The 22,823-nt window shown below is 33.9% G+C and overlaps 1 protein-coding gene, 1 long non-coding RNA gene and 1 pseudogene across 4 annotated transcripts; 1 reads left to right on the top strand and 2 right to left on the bottom strand.

Moving 5' to 3' along the window:
- Positions 1-253: 253 nt before the first annotated feature.
- On the bottom strand, positions 254-3,705 carry LOC145047608 (putative magnesium transporter NIPA4). 2 transcript variants are annotated; one of them, XM_078995909.1, is made up of 9 exons: positions 3,212-3,705; positions 2,458-2,514; positions 2,258-2,348; positions 1,624-1,784; positions 1,391-1,518; positions 1,162-1,299; positions 982-1,074; positions 749-854; positions 254-559 (listed from the first exon to the last, which is right to left on the bottom strand). In XM_078995909.1, exons 1-9 carry the CDS (start codon positions 3,378-3,380, stop codon positions 462-464), a joined length of 1,041 nt encoding a protein of 346 aa, XP_078852035.1. In that variant the 5' UTR covers positions 3,381-3,705; the 3' UTR covers positions 254-461. The 2 variants fall into 2 exon arrangements, with proteins under 2 accessions (XP_078852035.1, XP_078852036.1); XM_078995910.1 differs by having other exon boundaries at positions 3,224-3,705.
- A 12,719-nt stretch (positions 3,706-16,424) lies between these two features.
- On the top strand, positions 16,425-22,275 carry LOC145047607 (uncharacterized). Its single transcript, XR_013682294.1, has 2 exons — positions 16,425-16,772; positions 17,133-22,275. It is a non-coding gene; the product is annotated as an uncharacterized LOC145047607 (long non-coding RNA).
- LOC145047606 (disease resistance protein RUN1-like) lies at positions 17,347-21,138 on the bottom strand (annotated as a pseudogene). Its single transcript, XR_013682293.1, has 5 exons — positions 20,636-21,138; positions 19,465-20,562; positions 19,005-19,367; positions 18,208-18,930; positions 17,347-18,108 (listed from the first exon to the last, which is right to left on the bottom strand). The product of XR_013682293.1 is annotated as a disease resistance protein RUN1-like (transcript).
- Positions 22,276-22,823: the final 548 nt, after the last annotated feature.

Raw genomic sequence — 22,823 nt, 5'->3', positions numbered from 1 at the left:
TCGTTTTGTTTATGGATATCGCATATAACAACCAAGTCAACACTTATATACTATTTCTTGAACATTATTACTCTTGGTAATTAATCCTTACAAATATATAAAAAAAAATAAAATAAAATAAAAAAATCATCAATATACAATTTACTCAAATAATATTATAACTATTCGCAAAAGAATATTTAATAAATTTTATCATTATAAATATGGTCTTGTTATTAGGATATGATTTTTTTAGCAAACTTGATAACTGACATACATCAAGGTCAACAGAAATGTCACTTATGAACACCATACATATTACATAATAGAAAAGGAGGTGCATTTTCTATAATCAACATGCTGAATTTATATGACAGATATAATTAACTAACAAACATGATTAAAGTTAACAAAATCGATTTCCACTAGCTAATGAAAAGGCCAAAAGTAAAAATACAATGTGGTTTGCTAAAAAAAACACATCATGTTAGCCTCATATTCATATTACTCGTCCTCAAAGGGATGCCTTCATTATACATACCATCTTCCTCATCCATGTGCTTGGAGACTCTCACTGGACCTGTCATTGATACACAAGATGTAAATGCTTTGCACATACAGAGTGATGCAGAGTGACACTGACACTGACACTGACACTGACAGGGACCCACTCTCTACAAAATAGCACTAGAAAGCTAGTCCAGTCCGGTGCCATAAAATTTTGTATTAGAAAGAATATGAAGGTGATGAAAAAGGTAAAGAAGAATACCATCAACCATGTCTTTGGTTTTATGAAGAAGAAAAGTTCCAGAAAGAATTGTCACAAACCCACAAAGTTCTGTGATAATTTGTGTAGGATCTTGCCCATCCCAATCCTGTTCAAATAATCAAACTTAAAAATGCTCTTAAACATATCATTTATCTAGATACCACTTAATGGATAAACAAATACTTGTGCAAAGAAAAACACAAATGTAGTTGATTATTTTGACAAAGAATTACCTTGAACATGATCACACTTGCCAAGATAGTAAGAGACGTGAACATAACATAGTATATGGGAGACACAACAGCCGTGTTGAAGGTGTCAAGAGCCTGTAGTCAATATTGCACCCAAAAAACATGCACTCAGTATGAATTTTTTCTTTGACTTAATGTAAAAAGAACAACTTAATACAATACCTTGTTCAAATAATTCATTTGAGTAATGATACAAAGCAGAACAAAGAAGGTAAAAGCCCATGTCTGAGGATAAACTAATTGATTTGTTCCTGAAAAAGTAAGCTTCAAAGCAATACCAAGACCTTTAACACTCATTACCTGTGAAACAAACAAAAAAAAAACCTTATATATATTCAGACACAAAGATTAAGAGAATAAACTAAAAAAAAGAAATAAGAAAGTTACATACCGACAAAGAACCTACTAGAGAACAAACTCCAATGTAGCACAGTACATGTGTATGACCATATAATGGGATATAATATAAGACAAGTATAAAAACAGCTACTAACACCAGCACCCCATACAAAACAAAAGCTGCAAAATGAAAGTGGGAAAAATGTGAAAAGTTGTTTGCATAAATGTGCATTTAGATTTTAGCCCCAAAATTAAATTAAATAAAAAAAAAAAAAAGATTGTTACCTGGCTCTGTAGCAAGATCCCATACCTCTGTGACTGATTCAATTGCACGTTCTTGAGGAGCATGTAGAACGATTGTAATGGACCCCACAACACATAGAGCACAACCAAGAACTCCAAAAATATGCAGTTTTTCTCGTAAAATTATATGTGCAAGTACAGCACTGCAATATGACATAGGTAAGCTTATATGTAAGTGACTAGGTGTTTCTTTTTTACTAATGCAGAAAGAACAAGTTAATAGAGAAAGTTTAGGAAATAAGTTAAGGGGTTGTTTATTATTTGACTTAATGAGCTTAATGGGTTAGGCCAAAAGACATGGGTGTAAATGTAATGTATTAAGACACTCCTCTCATGTTTAATTGATTCATATTCTTAAATAGTTAAAATAGATAAATATTGTGAAATATGTTTTTCGAAATGGAAGGGTAAAATGGTCATTAAGTCTCATTTAGACTGTTTATTCAGATTTCAGTCTAGAAAAGAAGCAGACATTATGTATAGTTGTATACAACACATTATCCACACACATATCATTACGGAAAAGAAAGAAACAACCCCTAAGTCCTAACATTTTACAAATTTGTCCTTATTTGTAGAATTTTTTTTCGATATCTCAAATATTTTATAAACATGCCTGATTATAATGCTGAGAGCCCCAAGAGGAGTAACCAAAATAGCTGGTGCAAATGCATAGGCTGCAAAGTTTGCAACCTCTCCAACAACCACTGTATAAAAAAATTTGAATGAAGGTTAGTGTTTACATTAAGAATCAAGATTTCAAGTAAAAAGGGTAAATCATAATATCCTCAGAACAACATGAAATAAGAAACTCACTTGTTATCATGCCTACCCACCATAAAGGCTCATACAAGTATGAATATCCTCCGCTTCCTGAAAGAAAAAAAAAAGGTCAAATTTGTTGGTATGTAAAATCATAAAAGCATTATCAGTAGCAAATATTAATAAAGCAGGAAGAAGCAAATGTATCCTAAAACACCTTATAGCTTAATACTTTGAATTAGCACATTAGTTTGTTTAAGCATAAGAAATAGTTGTTTTACTTACTCCTAAATGCAAGAAATAGTAATGCACTTCTATTTATTTGTGTCATGTAGCATCTTATATTCTTAGTAAGACATTGTACTCTGAAAAAATCTAAACCAATTATAGCATTATTAAGATGTTATACTTTGAAAAAAATCTACCATTTATGGCAGTGAAAATTAACTTTTATTTGGATGGCATTACTATAACCATGTAGATTTTTCAAAATGCGATGAAAATAGGATTTTATAGTAACCGAATAAACAAAAATATGTTGTTATTTCTTGCATTTAAGCCTTTTTCTATTATTCAAATTTAAAATCAATTTCACTATCTAAAAGACTACCATTAAGGTGAACAACCAAATATCAACTGACAACACAAATATAAAGATCAACCAAAGAGGCATGGGAATAAAAAGAATTGAACCATCCATTTTAGTCTCACCAATTGAAATGGTAAGTCTTGGAAACTGAAAATTTTGTCAACCCAAATAACTCACAATAAATAGAAGTGCGTAATTAAAGATAATGATTTGCTTAACTGGTGTAATTACCTGCCCTAATACCAGAAGCGCCTGCTTTCTTGAGACCTTTTTTCTTAATAATAAAGCTAGAACCAATGAACAAACTTGAAGACAATGCTAAAATCAAACCCTTGATATTGTCGGCGGACATACCACTGTAGGCATCCCTCCAGCTATGGGACGTCATCCAACAACAAAATCGAGAAAACCCTTTTGATTTTGCTGTCACAATTCCATTTTCTTGGTATTATGTGAGAAAGGGTTTTGGGGGAGATCTCAACTGGGTTTTGTTGGCAGGAGCTGCAGGTGTTGTCGAATGTGACGCTTGTTTCTTTGGAGTGCAGGGGTTTTGTTCGACGTCTCGTCCGCTTCTCCTTTTTGTGTAGAGTGATGATCACGTTTCGATGGTCGGGTCCCAATTCTTCATCCCCAATTTAGAAAAGTTAGGGTTACAAACTCATTGGGATCAGGTACGACGACCGTTTATCGAACTCTCTTTTCGTTATACTCGGTTATTCTCACCGCTACATAGGTAGGTGTCATTTATCATCACTCTATTTTATTTTTTTATTTAAATTTAAATAAAAAATAAATAAAAATCATTTAATTTTTTAAGGGATAATGACTTAAATGGTAATATATTATTTGATTTGCACACATTTAACCACTGATATTTTTTTTCATCCACATTTACCCCTTCAATTTGTTAAATTATACATATTTAGTCTTTATGGTTGGCTACTTCAGGTTTAACCAGTAAAAATGACTTAATAGGTAATATATTTCTCACTTTGTATATATTTAGTTATTAATATTTTTGTACACATTTAGTCCTTAATATATATATATATATATATATATATATATATATATATATATATATATATTTGCAAAATAAGTCATTTTTGTTTTTGTACTCATTCAATACTTATAAATGATTTATTTAGGTTTTCCTCGCAACATCTTACATGGGATAGTCATATTATGGTGGGATAGGTTAAAGTAGCCCTGGTATATGTTGTAGACCAAGATACCTGGTGCGGGTCGGCTATAAGTCGTAGACACGGAGGCTCGAGAAGAGCGGTTGGGTTAAGGCGACATGCAGACAAACCCTGAGTATTCTAATCTTATGGCTAATTGGACCTGTTGCATGTTGGCATTCTAGTCCTATGACTAATTGGCCAGTGTGGGCCTGTTATGCATGATAATGCATTTGTTGTATTTGGTATTTTGGGGGAACTCACTAAACTTTATGCTTGCCCAGTTGATTATGTTTTCATGTTCTATCATTGATCGTGGGAAGGCGAATGCATGATTGTACACATTCATCAATAGTATTGAGGATTCTGTGTTTCTTATATTACTCTGATTTTCGACAACTGTATTTTGGAATAAATGTTTTTTATTAATAATAAATTTATAATTAGTGACTTTTGTCTTATTTAGAAATGAAAAAAAAAATTGTTGTGAAAATGCAACGTTACACATAAACATCAACAACCTCACACACTTCATCAATGATTGTCTCATATTCATAAGTACTGAATGAGTACAAAAACAAAAATAACTTATTTTGAAACAAAAAAAAATATTAATGACTAAATGTGTACAAAAATATTAATGATTAAATGTTTACAAAATGAGAAATATATTACCCTATTAAGTTATTTTTTCCGACTAACCTAGAGTAATCGTTCATAAAGACTAGATGTGTACAGTTTAACAAGTTGAAGGGGAAAATGTGGACGAAAAAAACTCAGTGACCAAATGTATACAAATCGAAAAATATATTACCCTTTTAAGCCATTATCCCTTTTTTTAAATACAAGTTTTTCATTAAATTTAAATACCGGATTACATTAAACTAGGGAAGAATCCCCGTTTTATATGGTTGGATACGTCAAAGAAATAGACGAGCATAAATATTTTATTGAGTTACATTACATTAACCTAATTTCTACTTACATAACATATACCAATTGAAATCGTACTGGAAAAAGAAATAAAAACACCCAAAAAATGGGTAAAAGAAACACTCATTTCCTCAAACTTTTTCTTGTTTTTTTTTTCATCCGAAACTCGGGATTTTGAAAGATATAAGAAAAAAAAATATAGTGTTAAAGGGGTGCTTAGATTAGCTTATTTGTGGTGAGAATAAGCAATAAGCAATAAGCAAGGGAAAGATGCTTATTAAAATTAGCTTATTTACCTTATTCCTAAAACAATAAGCTGGTTTTTAAGGATTTTATTGAACCACTTAAACTTAGCTTTTTTTCCTATCTAAACATCCCCTAAATGCGAGAAATAGCACAATAATTTCTGAAGTTTGTTTATTACAACATCCTACTTACATTTAATATTATTATTATTATTATTATTATTATATATATATATATATATATATATATATATATATATATATATATATATATATATATATATATTATTTGTTTACTTAACAAAAATATGAACATAACACTTTATCTGGTTTACCTCAATCAAAGTCACATATTTAGTTGAAAATGTAAATTCAACATAAACAACAGTAATGGACACTATATATGAATTTTTAAATTTATAAAAATAAAAATAAAAACGCAATAAAAGCTAATTAAAACCCAAAAAGCAAGACGCAAGATATACCATATATAAAAATAAAATTAAATCAATTAAATACAACTAAATCCATTCAATTAAAAAAAAAATAATCCTCGAAAACACAAACCTCAACTGGCATCCAAGATTAAAAAAATAAAATAAAATAAGTAATCCTCGAAAAAACAAACCTCAACTGGCATCCAATAGACGCTGCATTTGATCTCCGGCAGACCTCTCAACTCTGCAACAACATCTCCAAATATTTACTCTTTTCATAACAAAAGAAGAAAAAAATTCTATCAATTTAAAGATTTTAACCAAATCACCTAAAATATATTATAAAAATGACTACATGCATACCTCAACTAGATTCATGAGCAGATTCACATAATAACATCATATTTTGATCAAGTACAATAATTGTTGCAGCAAAGGAGTTTCTTAGTTGACCAATGTTTTGAGAGGATACCCCAATGAAACCGCCACATTCGCACTCAGAAATTAACAGTTTAATAGTATGTGTTGTCACATGTCGTGTTGCAATTTTCAATCCTTTAAAATTTTTATTATCTTGTAATAAATTGTTGTGTGCATTCATTAAATCGGTAGCAAACATCGAATTCCAAGTAACAAGGAGGGAAAAAAATTAAAAAGGTTGTTTATATTCCTCTCTGAATCTGTAGACTCTGCACAAATATGAATATATAATCACTTTCATTAAACATTTAACTTGTCCATAAAAAAAAGTATTAGATTAAACTAAGAAAAGGATTTTCGGTTAACTACTTAACTTACACTTGCATTAAAACTAAATCCTCATTTTATAACACCTTTATTTTCTATTTATTTTTCTTGGCACAAATCAAGGTGATGTGAACCATAAAGTAATTAAAGAGATTATAAAATATCAAGAAAGAATACTAAAAAGCAATAAACATAAGTCAATTTATCTAAGTTATGTCATAAATAATATGACCCACCTTGCTATGAATTGGAGTAGAGGCATCTCTAAAAGGGGAATTAAAAGGTGTAATAATTGCCACATGAAATTTAACAAAAAAAATAAAGATTAAATGTAAGAGATAATATTGAGATTTTACATATTTAATACCCATGTATATGAGATTCTAAAAATAACAATAAATAAGTATGTGAAAGAAAATCTTACAGACCCATAGGCCAACAGAAACCATGACTTTGTTGACCAAGATGATTCTCAAGAACTCCAAAGGACCTTGCTAGGAAACGTACATGTTAATGTTAAACGTGTAGATTTGGAATCAATAAGGAAGATTGTATGTGTCATGACTAAAAACACATAAATGCAGTTGATAAAACACTAACAGATGGTATTTTACATGAAGTATTTACATCTCCAAAAGAATTTCAAACTGTAGAATAGATAACAATCATGCAATCGATCATCGGAGAAGTTTTCTACAAACCTCACTGTAACATAAACTTCACCAATTATAACAATCATGTAACTGATCACCAAAGAAGTTTTATACAAACTTCACTGTAACATAAACTTAACCAATTATTACACATTGATATTCAATATTTACCTGCAAACTTCACCATAAGAATTATCTCACCTTCCTTATATGAGTATTCAATAATTCCCGAAGCAGCAACTACATGACTAGATGGAATGATGGGGTTGTTGGATGGATGATTTCATAGAGCTTTCCTTTACTTATGTATGCCTGGAAAGTTGCTCCTTACCTTGCTTGTGGCATATCCAACACTATCATTTGGCAATTTGTTGCTAATCAGATGTGATGATACGAGGAATAACCAAGAAAGAAAAAGGGCTAATTAGTTAACCAAAATTCTCAACTAAAGACAGATTTTGTGACATCCTCATTTTCTCGGCAAGAAAAGACTGATTTCGTTTATGCTTTTGAAATAAAATCAGAGTAATCTTTCAAAAAGTGTTGCGGAATTTGTACCCAAAACAAAATATGATAAAAAAAATATTTATCAAAGAATTTCTTAAAGAAATGTATTTTCATTTCATTACAAAACTCGGGATGTCCACATCGATACAGACCAAAAACATAAATTGTACAATATAGGCCTTACAACAGTTATTTACATCTACTGGCATATAATCCAAAATCTCTTGTCACCATCCAACTATGATCTTGTTCACTACCTGTAATATAGAAAGCTGAGTGGGTCAGGCTTGGGAGTCTGGTGAGCATATAGGGATTTTCAACCCACAATAAATAAATTTATTAACTTTATCAACCAACAATAAATTTATTAATTTCATCAACCAACAATATCCCTGATTAGCCATTCTCGTTATCCTCACTTTACGTCCCTAAAAATCTATTACAAGGGACCTAGCCTAAGGATCATCATCGGGATGGACTTTACTGCTAAGGGGATTCCTTAGCCATATATGTATGTAAGGCAACCATGAGGGGGATGGAGTACATTGGTGAACACGTCATTCACAAACACCTACAGTGTAACACCTAATTCCTAGTATGCCTATTATTCAAGTATTTTGTGTTTTTCTCTGGGACTCGATGAGTTGGAGGCCCAAATTGTTGAGTAGAGTCGTGACCCGCGGACAGTTTAAGTGACCTACTCGACGAGTCGGGAGACTGACTCAGCGAGTAGGTGTTGGTTGAGTGAAACCCTAAATCTGAGGGTTTGTTGCCATAAACACCCCATGCACCTTGGAGGCCATCTTTTATGGCTTTTTGGGCCAAAGACCCTTTGTATGTGCACCAAGTTGGAAACTTTACGTATAAAATGGACCTTAGGAGGCCAGATCTATGATTTTGTGATGTTAAGACCCATTTAAATCGACTGTATAGTACTAATCAAGGATAGACTCGACGAGTTGTTCTTGGGACTCGACGAGTTACGGTGTAATGACCACGAAATCCTTTCTGTGGATGGACCGATTATTAGGGAGGAAAGTCTTGTAGATGTTTAGACACGAAAAGGGACCTCATGGGACTCGACAAGTGTATGACCAGACTCGGTGAGTCCAAGGAAATCTACCAATCTTTGAAGATGGACTCGAAGAGTTGTTCATACAACTTGGCGAGTCGTAGACTGGACACATTCCTATGAGGGAGATGAAGTCGCTGAGTTCAAGGAAGAACTCGGCGAGTCAGATGAAGATGGTCCCGAGGGTTTGAATGAAGAATAACTCATCGAGTTCTTGCTAGACTCGATGAGTAGAGTCGGGTTTGGATCGGGTTAGTGGAGTTTGGAGTCGACGAGTTGGTAGACCAACTCGGCGAATCAGGTCAACTAAGTGTTGACTTTGACCAAATTTGACTCTGCCTGGTTTTGGTATTGACCCTGGTTAGGGTTGTATGTTTTGTTTGATGACTTGAGGGTTGTCATGTAGGGATTGAGGAGTCGAAGACAGCCGACCTTCACGCCAGGGATAGTTCAGACACTACACGACATCGAGGTGAGTTACCTTCCAGTAGGAGTTTGGGTCTAAGGCACCAAGGCCGGGCCACTAGTAATTTGTTAGTTGGGATGGTTATCTTTATGATAATTGTCTGGTCTGATTGTTGGCTATGCGAGTATGTTAGACTACTAGACATGTGAGTATGCTAGTTTGTTAGTTGCCATGTTATATGAAATATTATCATTAGAAAGGGACTAGTCCCTAATTCGATCGTTAGGACCAATGGGTAGGTCAGACACCCCAGATATGTCTGACAACATGATTATGATATGATGTTATGTGCTAGTAGTAAGGGTGAAATAGTCCTCGTGTTCGGTTGAGATAGACCATAGGGTAGGTCAGCACCCCATAATAGCCTGGCATGGGTAGGTCGGCACCCCAGAACGGCTTGAGATGGGTAGGTCAGCACCCCAGAATGGCTTGACATGGGTAGGTCAGCACCCCATAATGGCTTGACATGGGTAGGACGGGTGCCCCATAATTGCTCGGTAGTATGTATGCTATGTGGTAGTATGATATGTGGTATGATGGGGGAACTCACTAAGCTTCGTGCTTACAGTTTCAATTTTGGTTTCAGGTACCTCTTCGTCTAAGGGGAAGGAGTCGACGGTGTAGCAGCGCATCACACACGCACACTTATGAGTTCCGCTAAGAGTTTTTTTGGGATTGTACTCTGATGTTTTGTTATTTCAGATGATTTGGTTTTGAGACATGATATTATGGTTTTATGTATTGACATGATTTTGGCAACGTTTTGATGAACCATTTTATGTAATAACTTAATTAAAACGAAATTTTTGGTCTCGAATTTTTGGATGTTACATACAGATTGCGAGTCTGCCATCGTTCCACTGGACTGTCTAGAAAGCTATGTGGTCATCATATATACTCCACTAGATGACTAAAAACAACAACATCGAGGCCTCCCATCATTTTATCATACATCAACTATTTCATATACTCATGTTTTACCCAACATATTTGTAGATAAAAATACATATACAGTTTAAAACATGTATAAAACATTCATTCAACACATATCTCAAATAAACAAACAATATATATACACATAACACGTATTTTATAGAAAATACTTCATATATATGTGTAAGATGAAAGTGACTACACACTTAATTGATTGGACGGCGATAGGACAACACTTCATCCCTTAAAACAATCTTTTTCGATGAAACTAGGATGTTTTCTAAAAAACTGGGCTTTACACGGGCAGAGTTTCGACTCGAAAAACTCTTTTTCTCGAGGTCTTCGGGCTCTCCGGGGCTTTCTTATGATGCTAGAAATGTATTCTAGGATTGGGGGTATTCAGTGTAGGTAAAAAGAAGGTAGAAGGTGAAAAAGGGCAAATTTTGTAAACAATTTTGGGGCAGCCTCGCACCCCTTTTATAGGAGGTCGAAGCTCCTGATTACGTTGGGCGTAACATTATGGTACGTGGGGCATACTACTTTACCAGCCACTACGTTGGGCGTACATCGAGTACACTCAGTGTAGGAAGGGATCATCTCGGACGCATCAAAGCTACGAACATGTGTGCACCATGCGAAAGAGTAGGCGATGTGGCTAACTTTGGACCATGTACACATAAGTACGTTGGGCGTACATACCTTGTACGCTGGGCGTACTTCCAGTATCGAAGTTTGTGCCTGAAACTTAAAAAATTTATATATTTCTCATACGGGCTCCGTTTTGACGTTCTTTATATCCACGCATAGGTGATATTATACTCTACATCTTTCATTTAGACCTTGTCAGCTAATTTTGACTTTATTTTTAAAATTATATTTTAACAAGCCGAGACAGAAAAAGTCCGTTAAAAATTCATAACTTCTTCATCCGACGTCCGATTTCGTCTGTCTTTTTACCATTAAACTACTATCAACAAGAACTTTGATGCTCGTTTAGGTTGTGTCGGCTAAAAATCTCTCGATCTGTAATTCGAGTTCCGGTCTGCATACTATTATGCTAAATCTTAAAAAATTCATAACTTCCTCATACGAAGTCAGATTTGGACATTCTTTTTATGCATGCTCTCGGTTTAACGTGCACTATGACTTTCATTTAGATCTCTAAGGCTAAAAAACACTTTATTATAAACTCACTTTTTATGTCACATAGCGTCGTGGCGGTTCTGTTGTGAAACTTCGACAGGTCATAACTTCTTCGTTATAACTCGGATTTCGGTATTCTTGATATCTCCGGAATCCTTGTTTCAACCACTACAACTTTCTTCAAAATATTGGGTTTATCTAACATTTATTTTCGACGCTTATTTTTATCCTTAATTTATTAAATCATAATAATTAAGTATAAACACATAATACTCAAATAATACATCTTTATTACTTCAAAACAAGTTACAAAGGTTGACCTAGACTATTACATCATCTTTAATGTTTTAGCCCAGAAACACGGGCGTTACAATTTTCTCCCCCTTAAGATGATTCCGTCCCCAGAATCATACATCAACAAACAAATGTGGATAGCGACTCATCATGTCACTCTCCGTTTCCCAGGTGAGATTTGACCCATTCATATGTTTCCATCGCACAATCACTAAATCGACCATCTTGCGTCGCAACTTCTCAGTCTTACAGTCAATAATTGCTTCAGGTTCTTCAATTAACCTCTTGCTTTCATCCAACCTTAATTCATAAATTGGAATTATGTCGGGAACTTCTCCAGTGAACTTCCTCAAATAACACAAGTGGAAAGTGTTATGAATACCATCTAGTTCTTCTGGTAGTTCTAGCTTGTAAGCTTGCTTCCTAATCTTCTGAAGAATATTAAACGGTCCAATAAACCTTGAACTCAACTTTCCTCTTTTACCAAATCTTATAAGTCCCTTCCACAGTGAGACTTTAAGTAAAACCGAATCTCCAACTTCGAATGTTATCGGTTGTCTTTTATTGTCAGCATAGCTCTTTTGACGATCCTGAGCTTCTAACATCCTTTCCCTAATCACTTTCAGCTTTTCAGCAGTCTGATGAACTATCTTAGGTCCCATAAACAACTTTTTTTCAGCTTTAAGCCAACATGACGGCGTTCGACACTTTTTTCCATACAAAGTGTGATAAGGTGCCATGTTGATGCGCGAGTGGAAACTATTATTGTAGGAAAATTCTACCAGAGGTAAATGTTCATCCCAGTTACCTTGGAATTCCAGGGTATATGCCCTTAGCATATCCTCCAATGTTTGAATCGTTCGTTCGCTCTGACCATCGATTTGCGGATGGTAAGTTGTACTTAAACACAATTTTGTACCCAATTCCTCTTGTAGACTTCTCCAAAACCTTGACATGAAATGACTATCACGATCTGATACAATCGTTAACGGAACACTATGAAGTCTTACTATCTCCTTCACGTAAGCATTTGCAAGTTTATCCATAGATCATTTTTCATTGGCTGCTACGAAGTGTGCACTTTTAGTAAATCGATCAACGACCACCCAAATCATGTCGTGACCGTTCTTCGTTTTGGACAGTTTAGTCACAAAATCCATGGTGATGTCTTACCATTTACCCATGGGTATAGGTAAAGGTTCTAAACTCCCATACAGTTTCTGATGTTGTGCCTTAACTCTCGCACATGTCACACACTCGGCCACATACTTCGCAACATCAAGCTTCATCGTCGGCCACCAGTAGTAGGGTTTTAGATCCCTATAAATTTTCGTGCTGTCAGGATGAAACGAGTACATGATATTGTGAGCTTCCTCCATCATAAGATCTCTTATTCCTCCCGTTTTAGGTACCCAAATCCTATCTTGGAATACCTTTAGTCCTTGACTGTTTATATCGAACACTAACGTTTTGCCCAAACATTCTTCTTTTCAGTCATTTTTCTCTAAAGCTTCTTCTTGAGCTTTCTTGATGCTTTCTACAATCGTTGAGACAACTTCAATTCTTAATGCTCTTGGCCTTTTCCTTTCAAGGCTCATTTTTCTGCTTAAAGTATCAACTACAACATTTGCTTTACTAGGGTGGTAAAGTATTTCATAGTCGTAATCCTTAAGCAACTCTAGTCAGCGTCGTTGTCTGATATTCAATCCTTTCTGATTAAATAGATAATGAAGATTCTTATGATCAGTGGAAAATTTGCACTTTGTGCCATAAAGATAATGCCTCCATATCTTGAAGACTCATTTTTCGTTTACTGTTTCGTACTTTGTATAAAAAAATTTATTTTGAAGAAATAAAACCGTATGTTATTTTAAAACCTACGGTTTTCTCTGTATCATTTACTGTTTCCCAAACCGTAGCCTACGGCTTGGGTAAAATCTAAGGGTTTTTTTTGAACTATGGTTTTGGGGGTATAGTCTACATTTTGGGCTAAAAACTACAATTATTTATTTATTTTTTATTATTTTTTAAATAGAGAGTATTTTTTTTAGAATTATTTTGATTAAAAATATTGTTTATAAAATGTAGAGTTGTTTTTTGACAATTATTTTGTTGAAAAAATATTTTTTTGTAAAATATAAAATAGTTTTTTAATAATTAATAGAATAAAATAGTTTTCTCAAAAAAATACTCTTTATTATTAAAAAAAACCGTAGGTTTTTTTCTTTTACCAAAAACCATAGTTTTCAACCCAAAACCGTAGTTTAAAAAAAAAACCCATAGTTTTTTAGCCAAAAATCGTAGGCTACGGTTTGGAAACCGTAGATTATAGAGAGAAAATCGCAGGTCTAAAAAAAACCTACGATTTTATATCTTCAAAATGATTTTTTTAATACAGAACACGAAACAGTAGACGAATCTAAAAACCTACGGTTTCGTGGGCTATTTTGGGACAATTCCTATTTTTTTACTAAAAATTGTTAATTACTTCCTTAATTTGGCTAGATTATTAATTAGTCTTTTTTTTATTGTTGATAATAAATAAAAATGGAAAATTAAATACTAAGGGAAAAATCGTATTTACAAAAAAGGTTCAAACTAAATTGGATTAAACTTGCAAGAAAATGAAAAATTTGGACTATCGGTGCTAGTTCATACTTTTTTTAGTCTAAACATGAAAGTTTTGACATACCATAGGGACCAATCTTGCAATTTTGTCAAAATTTAAACCAAACAAAATGAAGCAAACTCCCAACAAAATGAAATATTTTAGACCATTGATTGGCGCTAGTCCAAACCTATTTGATCCAAAATGACAATGTTCACGAATTATTCTTGCAATTTTATCTAAATTAAAAAACAAAGACATAATTTTTTTTCTTTTTTCACTTAAAAACTGTTCATATATTGGGTCAGTCCAAATTACATGGTGAAAACGAAATAGATAAAACTATAGTCAAAAGCAAAGGTAACACCCTCGACCCTCGTTTTACCCATTTCTTGCTGACCCCTAGAAGTCCAGAACAATACCAACAAGTTATGCACTGATCCGAATACATATCACAAAAGCAACAAGAATGTGGCGCATTGCATTCCAGATTAAGGGGGTATTTGACTTAGCTTTTAAGAGGACAAAAGTCCTTTTAGAAAAAGTTGTGAAAAGTCAGGTTTACCAGATTTTTCCAAAAAGTTCATTTTCCTTTTATTTAAAAATAGCTTTTACAAGATCTATTGCTTTTACCAAACATCTTTTACTTTCTAAAAGCTAAAAATGTTTTAAAAGAACAAACACCCCTTAACCTCTTATCCTAATCACAATTCACGCATCCATACTTGATCAAAGCTTTTACAAGATCTATTGCTTTTACTAAACATATTTTACTTTCTAAAAGCTAAAAATGTTTTAAAAGAACAAACACCCCCTAACCTCTTCTCCTAATCACAATTCACGCATCCATACTTGATCAAAAATAGCTTTTACAAGATCTATCGTTTTTACCAAACATCTTTTACTTTCTAAAAGGCTAAAAATGTTTTAAAAGAAGGGAATATGACTTGTTAAGGTAATTAACTTTTCAGTTTGTTCATATATAGTTAACTATCTTTTTTTTTTTTTTTTTTTTTTTTTGTACACATTTAGGTAAAAAAATATTTGGAACTGTTCATATATGACCATTATGACCTGCTGTAACAGGTTACATCCAGCTACAGTAGGTCATAATGGTTATATGTGAACACTTTCATCAAATTCGTTACCTAGATGTGTAAAAAAAAATAGTTACCTAAATATGAACAAAACCAAAAAGTAAGAGTAAATTACATGAATGGTCCCTATGGTTTGGGGGAATTTGTGCATTTGGTCCTTAACTTATTTTGTTAACTCGGATGGTCCCTACTGTTTATTTTTGTTGCGCGCTTAGTCACTGTCTTACCTAAAAAGACTATTATGCCCTTATTAATTTATTTTTTTAATTAATTTTCTTATTTATGTTTTTGTTTTTATATGTTTAAAAAAAATTAACAGACCCCATATATTTGTATGTCATCACCGTAAACCTAAAACTACATTTGAAAAATTTAATCTGGGTCCCACCGGTTACCATCTCATCTCACATCCTCTTCAACCTTTATTTTATTTCAATCTGTAGTGATATGGAAGTCTTCACCATCTTTTTTTTTTGGGTCTTTCAACTCTGGCAAACAAACACCATAACCCACTGTCTCTTCACTTTATTGGGTTGTGGTGTTGGTTCGCTGGAGTTGAAGGACCGAAAAAGAATAGATGGTGAAGACTTCGATGTCATTAAAGATGGAAAAGAAATAGAAGTTGGGGATGATAAAAGATGAGATGGTAAGGAGATACAGATATGTAGGATCTATTAATTTTTTTAAACATATAAAAAATATATATAAATAAGAAATTTAATTAAAAAAATTAAATTAATAAGGACACACTAGTCTTTTTAGATAAGACAGAGACCAAATGCAACAAAACTAAACAGTAGGACCATCCGAATTAAAAAAATAAATAGGGATCAAACACATAAATTCCCCCAGAGACCATTTGTGTAATTTATTTTTACTTTTGGTTTTATTCATATTTAGGTAACTATTTTTCTTTTCTACACATCTAGGTAACGAACTTGTGTGCTTACATGTAACCATTATGATCTATTATAGCGGGATGTAACCTGCTACAACAGGTCATAATAACCATTAGTAAACATTTTCAAGAATGTTGTTATGTGTAATAAAAGAAAATAGTTACTACATGTGTTATTATTGATGCTCTCTATTCATATACATTGTTCTATTATTGTCTTCGAATCTAGGGTTCATAACAGGAGTCAAAATGAGCGTCTACCTAAGAAACGAAGTCCCGAAATGACCGGCAACTTGGATAGCCCTAACTCTAATGGCCATTTGGTGATCTTCGAGGACCTGCCGGTGCCGGAACCCCCGCACCAACATTTCGATCAGATGCTTTGCACTTACCAGTGCCGGCAACCGATAATACTTTCTTTTCTCTTTTACTTCACGAGTATTCCTTCAAGCTAATTTATCGATTCGCGATGCCTTGATACGATTTTGTGTGTTACTGTCGTTACCAAAAGAGAAGAGAGAATTTTGATGGTCTGACCTAGTGCCAGTACTTAACAAATTCAAAGAGTATGTGCATTTTTGTTTTGATTTTTACTAATGACCTAGGGCCAAGGTAGTCATGCTCCTTTTTGCTCTAAGTACCTCCAATGTGGCGTAGTAGAGTCATTACATTACTTGTTATAAAGTTTGTATTCTTTAGTAAATGCCCGTGGAAACCTCAAGGAAGATTAATTTCACTCCTAAAGGTGAAAGAAAAGGGGATTTAATAAAATCTTGTTTCTGTTGTAAACTTGTAATGAGCATCTGGAGTTATATAGCCATCTTGGTGCTACAGTTATTTTTCCTCTCTCTCTCTTCCTTTCTTTCTGAAAAAACTAGAAAACACATAATGAGTTTTTATGATTCTAATACCTATTGCCATTACAGGTCATGAGGTCAAAGAAGATTTCGTAGATGCTTTGAGTTCCAGAGAAGCAATCGCAAACCATCAATCTAAACTTGAGCCAATGAATGATGATCTATGCAAAGCTGTGAGCTTTTATGTAAATTTTATACCTTCTTACAACTGCTTTTGCCAAAACTTTTACACGATAAAAGCTCCAGCTACCAGGTATTTTTACTTTTTGTCAAACATATACCCTTAAGAAAGATGCATTCCCTAATAAGTACTGAATCTATAAATATACATCATCCATTTGAACAAGGTAAACAAATGGTGCCAAACATGCACTTCAACTAAACTATGACAAGAAAGTTATGACTGGATAAACCTACAATGTAAATGAATATCTATTTGAAAATAAACTGACGATGTCTTCTATGGTACAATAGCCATCTTCTAGTTCTATGGTAATATAATATCATTATCCTGGTTTTCACTCATAAATGAATGCTGCTTCCCACTATAAACATAATCTGATATATCCAATTCCATTCTATCAGTCCACAAAATCTGATCAAACATATTGCCATGATTACGAGCCTCCTTTTGTTCACCATCAAGCTGTTCATCCTCTTCATATAACAGGTTTATACAACATTCCTCTACTAACCCTTGATGATAAGTGATGTGTATATCGATTTCATTCCCACCCTCCAACATATTGCCACACCTCCAAAGGCTTAACCATGCAAACTTTTCCACATTCTTTGGGATTTCTTGATTTCCTTTCATGTATTTCCACAACAAATCTTTAGTCCTGTTATATAAATGAATCACAAATGAAACATATCTTCTTGATCGAGAAACCACGACACACATATTTAAGCCACTTATTCTCGAATTATTATGATGCCAAGGAACCTTAAATGAAATTTGTTGGCCCTTTTCTTTATACATGAAGCACGGAGGGATCTGTTTTTCTGGAACATATGTGCTGAATATACCAAATTCATGTAACACCTGTGAGTGTGACACCATTTATCATTATTTAGTTTGATTATCAATATCAGCATTAGCCTATAAAAACAAATAAGATAGAGAAAGAGAAAAAGAAAGAACCTGAATACCCAACTCCATTCCTTGAAATGCATTTGGTTCTAACCCCAGATATCGTATAATTTTCATGTCAACTTTATTGATTGATTGAAGGTTGTAACGACCCTCCATGTGATACAGATTTTTACAGTTTACATGGGACACTACGATCCCTGAATTTTGTGAAAGATTCACTTTCTGCAAGGACTCATTGTGGCTGATATACAATGCAAAGACGGATGTTGGGAGACTTAAAATTGATTGGATTTTTGAACACCTTTCAACACTAAGCGTTAGAATTTCAGGTAGGGTTTGGATACATTTTGGTAAGGAAGTTACATTGTTGCCATCTATATTCACATTCACAAGTGAGACCAGACTACTCCAATCATTTGGGAAAGAATTATCCAAGAGATTGCAATATGATAAATTCACATCCTGCAAAACCGGAAATGACGAAACTGATTCCAAGCATTGAACTCGTTTAAGAACACCAAGGTTTTGGCAACCAGACATTCGAAGTGATACTAGGGAGCTAGGTAAACATGGGAACTCTCCTAAGCTTCTACAATTGGTTAGATCTAACAAGACTAGTTCTTTCAGGTATGCAATTGATTCCTCAACCTTCTTTAAACGTACACAACCTTTCAGGATCAAACTCTCCAGACCAGGGAGCCCACCAAAGTCAGGGGTTTTGATTAGCTCAACTGAATAGCTAAGATTAAGGATTTTTAACGTTCCAATAAACTGTGACATGAAAATCCCTTGTCATATAAGCAAATCCTAAAATGATAATCAATAATCAAAATAATAACACATACCTTGAAGTCATCCCAAACGCGCTTCAATTTGCTGTAACTCATGTCAAGAACCACCAACTTTTCTAAAGAAATGTCGCATGGTATAGCTTTTAGAGAAAATCCTGGCCAACTCAACAATCGTAGCTTTTTGGGCAAATTCTTGCATTTCCCAGAAAATGTTACATGGTTTAGTTGAAGTAGCATTAGGTTCTTCATAGTTTCCAGTGCACCAATTTTGAAATCTGCTTCTTCTCCATGCATTGTTTTGCCAAGATATTCTTGAAAACTGCGTTTCCCTGGATTATTCGTCTTTATAGGTAAAGATGGTTTACCTTCCTTGATCTTTTGCATATCAAGCATGAATCCTTCTACCTTATCTGTACCCTAATTATGAAATTCAAAAAAGGTAAGCTATGGCCTATGGCTCAACACATACACACCAAATTATATTATACAAAAGGGATGTGTAAAATAAACATACAACATGGTCCTTCAACACGTTAAAACAGTCGTGATGATGCCACAGTCTACTTCTTTTCCCAGGATTCTTTGGTGATTCCTGGCGAACAACTTCTCGTCCCATCTCCTTGATTAATCGATGCATCTTCACTCTCCCATATTCAACATACAGTAGACATCTATCTGTTAGATTCCTGATCCCAACTACAGGGTATAGGTCACATTGGCCCAATAATTTCACAATGTAGTCTTTTTCCTCACCCTCAAAGAAACAAGCAACATGCAAGAATAAATCTTTATCATTCTCATCCGCCAATGTTTCGTAGCTTATTTGTAGAACTCTCTGAATCTCAGGATTGGGAATTGCTTCCAGTTTGCGCATTGTATCTTCCCATACATCATCTGTATGTCCATGTAGAGAACCAATACTTTAAGAGCCAAAGGAAGACCCTTACAGCGATTAACAAATAGTTGTGATTGGATAACATAGGGTTCAGTGGGTTGATCTTGATGAAATGCATAGAAACTAAAAAGCCCGATAGCATCACCCGCAGATAAGGTTCTAACAGACTGGATCTTAGGATGAACTTTGAAACCAGTTTTCAACCACTTATGCCTGGTTGTTATGATCACTTTACTTCCAGGGTAAAACCTCTGTGGTCCTAGTAATGCATCTATCTGTTGCAATGTTGTAACATCATCAAGGATTAGAAGCACCTCTTTGTTGCTTATGGCATCTGCAACCTTTTTGGTTCCTTCATCAACATTCCATATAGTTTCCTCCTTTCCACTATTTAAAATTGTGGAAAGAAGCTGACTTTGCAAGCGAAGCAATCCACCCGGTTGATTTGATGTCTCGTTAATATTTGCAAGAAAGCAACTACGATTATAGTAACGTGAGTTTGAGTTATATATGCATTTGGCTATGGTTGTTTTCCCAATGCCTCCCATCCCATCAATCAGAAGGATGACTTCATCAGGTGACGGATCTTGTAACCATGATTCAATCTCCTCAACATTCTCCTTTATTCCCAATAGTTTCTCCTCAACGTATAGGGTCTTGTAGTCCAATTTCTTTTTTATAACATTCACAATGTCGATTATGAATTTGGCCTCATACCTAAAAGGATTTAGTTAAAGCAATTAATCCTAAGTAACACGACAGTGGATAAAATAAGAGGAAGCATACATACCCATGGGTAAGTACTATTCCTGTGAAGGTTGCAGCTTTTTTAAGTGAATCCCTCCATGTCCCCACCTTCTCCAACAATTCTCTTTTCTTTTCAAGGTTTGTTTCTGCGTTGACTTCATAATCATACACATAAAATGCTTCTGCAAAGCTTCCTGTTTGATTTCGAACATCAGATGGGTCCACATTATAGAACACGGGTACCACTTCATGTCTAGAGGATGAAGTCTCATGTTCGTACATAATCATCATAACCTCATCGAGACACCACTTGGAGAATGCAAAGCCTTCTGAGAAGACAATGACTGAAATTGCAGACTCTTGGATGGCTTTATTTAGCTCTGGCTTCAGCAGCTTTCCTCTCTCCATTCCATCATCATCCCGGAAAGTACGGATACATGCTTGCTTCAAGGCTGTATAGAGATGATCTGTGATTCCCTTGCGAGTGTCGGCACCCCGGAAACTTAAAAAAACATCATAACTAAAACTCGGTTGAGAGGTAGCCATGGAAGAAGATGATCGATAGCTTGATTAATACCATAGGCATCCGCATCGATCAGAGTAGAGAGATCGACTGTTGAAGTATATATATTACCATGGGGAAACTACCTGCCTGGTATTGGAAATCCACTTTGCAAAAAGGGGTTCCAACATCAAATATATTTTTCTAGAGTAAGTTACAGGTTTGGTCCCTGTGTTATGTCAAAAGTTATGTATATAGTCCACTGACTCAAATTCTTCCCCTTTCTCTTTGCATCACCTCGTTTTCTCCTAATTTACCATCACACACTTTATGTGTTGAAGGGTTTTCAGTTTTATAGAGGATTTAGTTCAAGCTCGTAAGAAATGAAAAAACAAAATAAAATATTATAATTATAAATAAAAATAAAATAGTGATGGTGTAAAATATCGTAATCATTACATGTAACATATTTTCCTAATAACTAATAACGATTCGTTCTATTAGAGCGGCCTTGAGAACTTAAGTGTTTATGAAAAAAAAACCTTTATTGTTATTATAAGTAAAAGTAAACTACATGTAGCTGTTACTTTGCCCTCCTAACACCCTATGCTTTCTTGAAGGAGAAAACCACAAGTAAAAGTAAAAGAGACACAAAGGCCAAAATATCCTAATAGAGCTCCATTAACAACATTTTTTATTTAATTTTCATCATCTTAGTTCACAATTATTGATCTTTTGTATAGCAAACCGTAAATTTCACAGTCAATTACAGATTTGGTTACTGGTATAAACATCATAAATTTATTTTAATTTTCAAAATTTTATAACGGTCAATCTTGTAATTTCAAAATCCATCACATGTATACAAAGTGTTTCACATGCTAAAGATGATCCCATCATCTCCAACACCACTCTGCCAACAGGAAATAGTGTTCACTAGTCACTTGCTAGTGACTTGGAAGAATACAGGGAAGAGAGAGATAGTGAGAGAAGTCTTCTATCTCTTTTGTTGTCGGATGTAAAGCTACTCACACCACTACACACTTACTCTCTCTAGGAAATGGCGCTTCACTAGTGACTTGGTTGCCACATCATCTCACAAATGTAATACTATAAATTTTATGCCTCTTCGTGTTGTTTTCTGATGGTGGTTCAAATTAGGAAAGAAACCTATTTTCAAATGCTGATTTAGAATGGGGATGTTTTTTTTTTTTTTTTTTTCACTTTTGGTTATTATCATGACCACTGCCGCCGCCACCTTCTTACTTCTTTGATATTTTGCAGGGTTTTTTAGATTACAATATTGATATTATATTAGATAATTAAAAAAAAAAGGAAGAGATCTCAAAGATATTTTTCTTAAAATTCTCGTTTGGTGCATTTATATCATAATCATATTTTCTTTCAATGAATATTTGGTTTAAATTGGTCATCAAAGCTTTTTTCTATTACTTATATACCTTAGATAATGGAATTCTATATCATCAATTTTTTTTCTTTGTTTCTCCCATCTTTCCATTTGTCCATATTCCTTCTTTTTTGTTTTGATTTACAACTTAAAAGCATATTTTTTAATAGATAATAAAAAAGATTTCAATTGCTACAACAATATGAACAATATATTATATCTTGACTGATTCATAGGATCTAGAAAATAAAAAGTAATGAGTTGATTCTTATTGAGATAATGACTTAAAAGGGTAATATATTCTTTGATTTGTACACATTT

This window comes from Lactuca saligna, chromosome 5, assembly GCF_052625555.1.
Source record: "Lactuca saligna cultivar CGN05327 chromosome 5, ASM5262555v1, whole genome shotgun sequence".
In the NCBI taxonomy this organism is placed as follows: Eukaryota; Viridiplantae; Streptophyta; class Magnoliopsida; order Asterales; family Asteraceae; genus Lactuca; species Lactuca saligna.
The sequence above is the reverse complement of the archived record's forward strand: the minus strand, read 5'-3'. Positions and strand labels throughout refer to the sequence as shown.

Excerpts from the sequence above, each read along its gene's own strand:
- LOC145047608 (XM_078995909.1), bottom strand. The coding sequence starts at position 3,380 with ATGACGTCCCATAGCTGGAGGGATGCCTACAGTGGTATGTCCGCCGAC. Across the intron at positions 855-981 it reads CAAGTGTGATCATGTTCAAG|GATTGGGATGGGCAAGATCC; the intron begins GTAATTCTTTGT and ends TTATTTGAACAG. Across the intron at positions 560-748 it reads AACCAAAGACATGGTTGATG|GTCCAGTGAGAGTCTCCAAG; the intron begins GTATTCTTCTTT and ends TATCAATGACAG.